At 45.9% G+C, this 8,753-nt stretch overlaps 1 protein-coding gene across 1 annotated transcript; it reads left to right on the plus strand.

Moving 5' to 3' along the window:
• Positions 1-4,298: 4,298 nt before the first annotated feature.
• Positions 4,299-7,218, plus strand: LOC311116193 (uncharacterized protein; the record flags this gene model as incomplete). Its single annotated transcript, XM_084191316.1, has 6 exons — positions 4,299-4,335; positions 4,880-5,029; positions 5,459-5,998; positions 6,254-6,371; positions 6,909-7,032; positions 7,137-7,218. Coding segments are annotated over exons 2-6 (987 nt in total), but the record flags the coding sequence as incomplete, so codon positions are not given.
• Positions 7,219-8,753: the final 1,535 nt, after the last annotated feature.

The following is an 8,753-nucleotide window of genomic DNA, read 5'->3' on the forward strand; positions in this document are numbered from 1 at the left end:
TAAGTATTTAGGTTATAGGTTGAGAGCTTTTGTGAAAGAGCACAGTTAGAAAGATATGGCATATAGAAGCAAACCGGACGGACATCATGAAAATGATCGGAGAGGTTGAGAGTAGAAGAAGTTCAGGAGAAAAAAACAAACAAAATATAATTATTGTAAAATTGATTGTGTCCATAAAATGTAGATAGTAGGTATAAGCTGGAAGTAGAGGCCTAAGCGTTGTTGTTCACTAATTTACTCCAAGTGGGGAAAGGGTGGTGGGGTTGGAAAGTAATAAAGGGGAATATATATATATTTTTTAAGGATATGTATGTATATGTATATATATGTATATGTGTGTATGTATATATATATATAAGTGTATATATATATATATAAACATATATATATAAACATATATATATATATATATATAAACATATATATATATAAACACACATATATATATATATATATATATATATAAACATGGGGGATTGGAAGTGATGCAGACAATTACATTGATGGAAGTTACAATCTATCTGCAATATTAAAGCTGATCTAAGCTAAAAAAATATATAATAATAATAATTAAATAAAAGTGAAAAAATAAAAAACATAAACCAAAAAATAAAAATAACTCTCTGTGGTTCTAAATCAATAGTTTTTTAGTGGTCCGAAAATGTCGGTAACATTACCGTGCTTGACCGTGCTGTAGGTCATGTAACTGTTTGTTTGTTAAATGCAATATGCTTTGTGGACTTCACAGGACAGATGTTGCTCTCCGGTTTTGTGATAAAACAAAGGTGTGGTTGAATTTATTCTGCCACTGTGTCTTCTTATTGTCCCGGCCTTTAGGCCTATATATCACGGTGTCAAGGCATATGAACTAACAGGTTATAGAGCAAACAACGCAATTATCACAACACATAGGTTGTAATATGGCTTTTTTTCTGGATTGGCTTCCCCGGTGATTTCACCCACGCACCGCTAATGTATGGCTCTGTCATACAGCATGCTTTTCATTTTTGTTTTCATTGGCTACCTAGCTAAAATGCTTGCTAACCTTGCATGGGAGGTTAGCTAGCTAGCTAAAATGCTTGCTAACCTTGCATGGGAGGTTAGCTAGCTAGCTAAAATGCTTGCTAACCTTGCATGGGAGGTTAGCTAGCTAGCTAAAATGCTTGCTAACCTTGCATGGGAGGTTAGCTACCTAGCTAAAATGCTTGCTAACCTTGCATGGGAGGTTAGCTAGCTAGTTAACGTGAACCTACTAGGCTACATCTAGGCTACATATTGAACTTCAATCGTCTCACGTCAGTGACACAATATATTAATTTATGGTTCGATCAGAATCGCCGTCATAATCATCGGCCTGTACAGCGAATTAAGTCAAATCCACAAATCCAAATCCACATCTTCATCCATGGCTTAGGAAAGGGCCGATTTAGCAAGCTAGCTACTGCAGGACATCAGCACATGCAGACCAGAAACAGACACGTTTGTCTGACAATGATGACCTTTTGCTTAGGATGTGATTTGATTTGTGTTAAGCCAAATCCAAACTGGCCTCCCTTGGGAGGCGTTTTGCTGCTCCAGGACAACCCACAGTTGAGCTCAGCTCAAGCTGATTGGCTAATTATTTCAAAGGGAGGCCAAACGCTTGTTGGCATCAATCAATCAAATGCTACTGCGGGAACATGTCATACTCTTTTGTTCCAGACAGCATCAGATACATGGGCTACACATACTGAGAAAGAGGGGCGCTGTTTCCCTCGCTCCAATGATTTCTCTGGTGAGATTCAGCCAATTGCGAATTGATGGAAAATTCGGAAAACACATATTTTTTTATTGGTCAAATATTTGGGGAAGCCTGGCTTTCCTTGGCATCCACTGGAGCAGGGTGGAAAAATTTTGCATTAAAACACGATTTAAATGTATTTTTTTGAACGTCTGTGGTCACCATTCATGTAACACATTAAATATATACATCAGACTGTATTGGGGAGCTATTTCATAGTTTTTCACATTATTTTCCAATCTTTCAATCTTATAGCAACCCCCAACTTGGTGTGACTGTTATAGGCAGAGCAGACCATCCAATAGGCGTACACATCACTGACAAACTGAAATGGTCCACCCACGCAGACAGTGTGGTGAAGAAGGCGCAACAGAGCCTCTTCAACCTCAGGAGGCTGAAGAAATTTGGCTTGGCCCCTAAGACCTTCACAAACTTTTACAGATGCACAATTGAGAGCATCCTATCGGGCTGTATCACCGCCTGGTACGGCAACTGCACCGCCCGCAACTGCAGGGCTCTCCAGAGGGTGGTGCAGTCTGCCAAACGCATCACCGGGGGCAAACTACCCGCCCTCCAGGACACCTACAGCACCCGATGTCACAGGAAAGCCAAAAAGATAATCAAGGACATCGACCACCCAAGCCACTGCCTGTTCACCCCACTATCATCCAGAAGGCGAGGTCAGCACAAGTGCATCAAAGCTGGGACCGAGAGACTGAAAAACATATTCTATCTCAAGGCCATCAGACTGTTAAATAGCCATCTCTCCCTCTCCCCCTCCCATCCCGGAGGACCTGAGCCCTAGGACCATGCCTCAGGACTACCTGGCCTGATGACTCCTTGCTGTCCCCAGTCCACCTGGTCGTGCTGCTGCTCCAGTTTCCACTCTTCTGCCTGCGGCTATGGAACCCTGACCTGTTCACCGGACGAGCTACCTTGTCCCAGACCTGCTGTTTTCAACTCTCTCTCTCTACCACACCTGCTATTTCAACCTCTAAATGCCCGGCTATGAAAAGCCAAGTGACATTTACTCCTGATGTACTGACCTGTTGCAACCTCTACAACCACTGTGATTATTATTTGACTCTGCTGGTCATCTATAAACGTTTGAACATCTTGGAGAAAAATCTGGCCTTAATGGCCATGTACTGTTATAATCTCCACCCGGCACAGCCAGAAGAGGACTGGCCACCCCTCAGAGCCTGGTTCCTCTCTAGGTTTCTTCCTAGGTTCCTGCCTTTCCAGGGAGTTTTTCCTAGCCACCGTGCTTCTACATCTACATTGCTTGCTCTACTGTATCTTAGTCCATGTCGCTCTATCATTGCTGGGCCATAAATGTATATATTCTTAAATCCATTCCTTACTTAGATTTGTGTGTATTGGGTATATGTTGTGAAATTGTTAGATATTACTAGAATAGGCTAGGCGATAGGCCTATATTTCATTTTATCATGGCATCTAACCTGATTGGATACCCCTAACCTACCGAACGAGCGCGCTACAGCGCAAAGCCCGCCACACGATCTCCAGCCCAGACCACCCATTCCACCATCCCAGGGGCTATCACCATTATGAACAACTCCCCATATGGGCAGGTGTGTGGTGGGGTGGGATGGGAGGGTAGGAAAGGTATTTGTCGGAGAGGGGTGGAGAGGGTTCGACGTTATATTAGGAGAGCAAGGGAGAGGGTTTAGAGGGTTCGACTTTATATTAGGAGAGCAAGGGAGAGGGGTGGAGAGGGTTTGACTTTATATTAGGAGAGCAAGGGTTCTACTCTTAAAAGTTCCACTTATTTTATTTTTTTGTGTTTTTAAATAAAAATAATAATAAAAATAGCCAATTACTTTGTTCTTTTTGACATCTCTCATGCCATATTCCCATTGCTAACGTTATAGTTATTGCTATTACATTGCTATAGTTTCTGTAGTCTGGTGACCAGTTAGTATATGAAAAGAAAGAGGAACCACGGACTGGTAGAGCTGGGGACACCAGGTGGGTGCAGTAATGATCAAGTAGAACAGAAAAACAGCAATACTCAGACACGGACCATTGGCGCTATCCTCTAAATTCCACTAGGGCGAAATTACTAACTGATAACACAATTCATGTTTGTATTTACATCATGTAATGTAGTGCTCCGTAGAAAGTACATTTATTGGCTAATTGTAGCGAGCTTTTCCCCAAAAGTTCCGCTAGCTAGCAAATGATTCTGTGTAAATCATGTCCAGTCTGCTGTAGAAGTCGACGCTGTGTAAAACGGAAAGTCGTTGTACTGAACCGGACTATGGCGTAACTTTTACAAAATCGGTATCCCTTCTAGCCATCACCACCAGTTCCTTCTCTGTATGTTCTTAGGTGGAAATCAGCAACCTGGGGCCACTTCCTGTGGAAATTGCGCCTCTCTGTGGTGAAAGGATGTAGTACCAGAAGGAAGCGCGTTAGATATGCCTTTCGACGGCGTCCTCCGAGGGTCAAACATTCTTCATACCGGATTAATAGAAAAATCGCGTTTGTTGGTCGAGAACGAGGCGAGCAGAAGTCTGGGTGAAGACGAGGTTGAGTAGACTCGTTTTGAATTTCCAATCCTTGTCCCCCATACCCTCAACGCTGTAGCTACACAGTCAGACTAGACAGGGCTATGTAAAGAGGGAGACTATCCTAAATCAGGAGAATTGTTTGACTCAACTGGATATTGTCCGTCTTTACTAGCTAGGCTAGCCAACAAGCTAACGTTGGTTAGCTTTGCTACACAGACATTTTAATCCAACATGGCGCTTTAAAGAATGCTTTTTGACCAAGACCAGGGATGATGCTTTGTTTGGGTAGTTAGGAAGATCTGCTCCTGCAATCAAGCAAAAACAATCACAAACTACTCTTATAGAAATACCCCCAGAGTCGAGCATTGAATAAACCGTCTTCCTGCACCAGCTGTCTTTGTTATTGTTAACTAGCTAGCGATCTAGATCCAGTGACCATTCTGAAAATGGCAATGAATGTATTTGCAATTACAATACTGATTGATGATGATGATGACACTTGCACCCATTAAATACCTGTACCAGGTCACTCTAATAATGTTACATTGGTTTGTTTATGTAGCTAGTTAGCTGACTGTCTGCTCGGGAGATGGAGGAGCAGGAGAGAGCTATGGAAGATGATGCTTTGGACTCAAAGCCTCCACTGACCACTGAAGAGGATGAGCCCAAACACACAGACCTCCATGGGTCTCATATCACTGAAACACAACAGGTGGGACTTGACCCTAGGAGTTGGTGGGACTTGGCCCTAGGAGTTGGTGGGACTTGGCCCTAGGAGTTGATGGGACTTGACCCTAGGAGTTGGTGGGACTTGACCCTAGGAGTTGATGGGACTTGACCCTAGGAGTTGATGGGACTTGACCCTAGGAGTTGATGGGACTTGACCCTAGGAGTTGATGGGACTTGACCATATGAGTTGGTGGGACTTGACCCTAGGAGTTGGTGGGACTTGACCCTAGGAGTTGGTGGGACTTGACCCTAGGAGTTGGTGGGACTTAAACCTATGAGTTGGTACGACTCAAACCTATAAGTTGCTAAATGATTTGTGATAAGAAAAAGTAATACAATGCAGATATCAGGAGACCAAATCAATGGATATTAGCATAGTCACATGCATGTAAAGTATTGTATTGTGTTCCAGGAGCCCAGTGAACCTGCACCTGAAGACAATGAGACAAAGCCACAGTCCTCAGAGCTGCTTGTTATCAACAGCCTAGCACCTCCAGACAGCTGGGAAACAGTCCACACTGATACCAAACCTGAGGAACTGACAAAGACAGAAACGCTCATACTGTCACAGACAGAGAATCAGGCCGCGATGCAGACACAGGACCAGACACAGACATTATCACAGACAGAGAATCAGGCAGCGATGCAGACACAGGACCAGACACAGACATTATCACAGACAGAGAATCAGGCCGCGATGCAGACACAGGACCAGACAGAGACATTATCACAGACAGAGAATCAGGCAGCGATGCAGACACAGGACCAGACACAGACATTATCACAGACAGAGAATCAGGCAGCGATGCAGACACAGGACCAGACACAGACATTATCACAGACAGAGAATCAGGCAGCGATGCAGACACAGGACGAGACACAGACATTATCACAGACAGATGAGTTCATCATACTCGATCAGAACGGACAGCCCCTGCAGTGTGAACGCATGGTGAGTAGAGAGGGTTTCACAAGAGCACAGAAACAGGTCCAGGCAGCTGCCAAAAGGTATCCTGGTGATCCCAGATCTGTTTGTGCTGACTAGCCAACTTGTTATAGCCTAGTTGGCTGGTCAGCACAAACAGATCTGGCAGCACCAGGCAAGACTAGTCATTTCGTTTTTTTTTTGTTCCATGGTTCTCATACACAGTCTATGAACTGTTATGTTGACGGTCTTTGTGTACCCTGAACATCTTTGCTCCCCTAGGTGCTAGTGAGCGGTCAGTCGGACAACGGAGAGATGTATGTTATCCCCTCTACTCAGCTAGGAGGGGCTCAAGTGTTACTGCCCAGAGGACAACTGCTGGACATCATAGACCCTACAGGTAATGTTAACCTGGGACTCACCTGCTTCTACAGAGACCATCACCCTATTCCCTATAAAGCGCACTGTGTTTGACCAGAGCTGGCCTACAAATGACTTCAGTTCAGACTGATGTATGGAGCGATCGACAGAGCAGCGGAATTCAATTCAGGATGAGTCATCAGGCAAACAGAATTCTGCATTTCTGACGTTCCCTCAGGAAATATATTAGTTATTCTATTTCTTGTTAGACAGTGTCAAGGAATTTGAACAGAAATTGATTAAATTCCTTGTACAGTGTTGGTGTCACATCATTGAATAGAACACTATCTCTACCACAGGAGGCTGCTGAGGGGAGGACGGCTCATAATGATGGCCGGAACGGAGCAAATGGAACGGCATCAAACACCTGGAGACCATCTGTTTGATGTACTTGATACCGTTCCACTAATTCCGCTCCAGTCATTACCACGAGCCCATCCTCCCCAATTAAGGTGCCACCAACCTCCTGTGATCTCTATAGTTGGTGTATTAAGTTGAGATTGTCTGGTCTGTTTAGGCTCCTGTGGGGAGAATACTGCTGATGAGGAAGAGCTTCACACCATCACGTTAACAGCTGTTACTGATGACAGCAGCAGTTTGACCACAGTAACATCGGCTGCAGCTAAGACCTCGGCACAGAGGTGGGCTCACTTCTTCTTAGTGTTACTCTCAGTAACTGTTTAAGGAATATTAGGTTAGTTTGACAATAGTTGTAACTGTTACTGTATTGTTGTGTTGTGTGTAGCTCTCAGGACTGTTTCACCTCTCCTCTGAAACCTCTCCCATCCAACGCCCCCAACTGGGCCCAGAGGCTTCATAACGCTGAGGTACGTATAGCAACTGGGCCCTGAGGCTTCATAACGCTGAGGTACGTATAGCAACTGGGCCCTGAGGCTTCATAACGCTGAGGTACGTATACCAACTGGGCCCAGAGGCTTCATAACGCTGAGGTACGTATACCAACTGGGCCCTGAGGCTTCATAACGCTGAGGTACGGGGGAGGGGGGGTCAATGCATATAGTCCGGGTAGCCATTTGATTAGCTGTTCAGGAGTCTTATGGCTTGGGGGTAGAAGCTGTTACGAAGCCTTTTGGACCTAGACTTGGCGCTCCGGTACCGCTTGCCATGTGTTAGCAGAGAGAACAGTCTATGACTAGGGTGGCTGGAGTCTTTGACAATTTTTAGGGCCTTCCTCTGACACCGCCTGGTATAGAGGTCCTGGATGGCAGGAAGCTTGGCCCCAGTGATGTACTGGGCCGTACGCACTACCCTCTGTAGTGCCTTGCGGTCGGAGGCCAAGCAGTTGCCATACCAGGCGGTGATGCAACCAGTCAGGATGCTCTCGATGGTGCAGCTGTATAACTTTTTGAGGATCTGAGGACCCATGCCAAATCTTTTCAGTCTCCTGAGGGGGAATAGGCGTTGTCGTGCCCTCTTCACGACTGTCTTGGTGTGTTTGGAACATGACAGTTTGTTGCTGATGTGGACACCAAGGAACTTGAAGCTCTCAACCTGCTCCACTACAGCCCCGTCGATGAGAATGGGGGCGTGCTCGGCCCTCCTTTTCCTGTAGTCCACATTCATCTCCTTTGTCTTGATCACGTTGAGGGAGAGGTTGTTGTCCTGGCACCACACGGCCAGGTCTCTGACCTCCTCCCTATAGGCTGTCTCATCGGTGATCAGGCCTACCACTGTTGTGTCATCAGCAAACCTGATGATGGCGTTGGAGTCGTGTTTGGCCACGCAGTCGTGGGTGAACAGGGAGTACAGGAGGGGGCTGAGCATGCACCCTTGTGGGGCCCCCGTGTTGAGGATAAACGTGGCAGATGTGTTGTTACCTACCCTTACCACCTGGGGGCGGCCCGTCAGGAAGTCCAGGATCCAGTTGCAGAGGGAGGTGTTTAGTCCCAGGGTCCTTAGTGATGAGCTTTGAGGGCACTATGGTGTTGAACGCAGAGCTGTAGTCAATGAACAGCATTCTCACGTAGGTGTTCCTCTTGTCCAGGTGGGAAAGGGCAGTGTGGAGTGCAATACCCCTAACACATGTTCACACCCTAACACATGTTCACACCCTAACACATGGCTTTGTAGCCTGAGGATGCTAACAAGAAAGGATTGTGATCGTTAGCATCCTCAGGCTTATGGCTTTGCACATTTATGGAAAGGAAGGGCCTCAACAGTCATCCATGTTGACTCTTCTTGTCTCCTCCCCCCTCCCTCCCTCTCTCTCTCTCTCTCCTCCCCCCTCCCTCTCTCTCTCTCCTCCCCCCTCCCTCTCTCTCTCTCCTCCCCCCTCCCTCTCTCTCTCCTCCCCCCTCCCTCCCTCTCTCTCCTCCCCCCTCCCTCTCTCTCTCTCTCTCTC

Source organism: Coregonus lavaretus (assembly GCF_964263955.1).
Source record: "Coregonus lavaretus genome assembly, contig: HAP1_SCAFFOLD_4558, whole genome shotgun sequence".
NCBI classification, from domain to species: Eukaryota; Metazoa; Chordata; class Actinopteri; order Salmoniformes; family Salmonidae; genus Coregonus; species Coregonus lavaretus.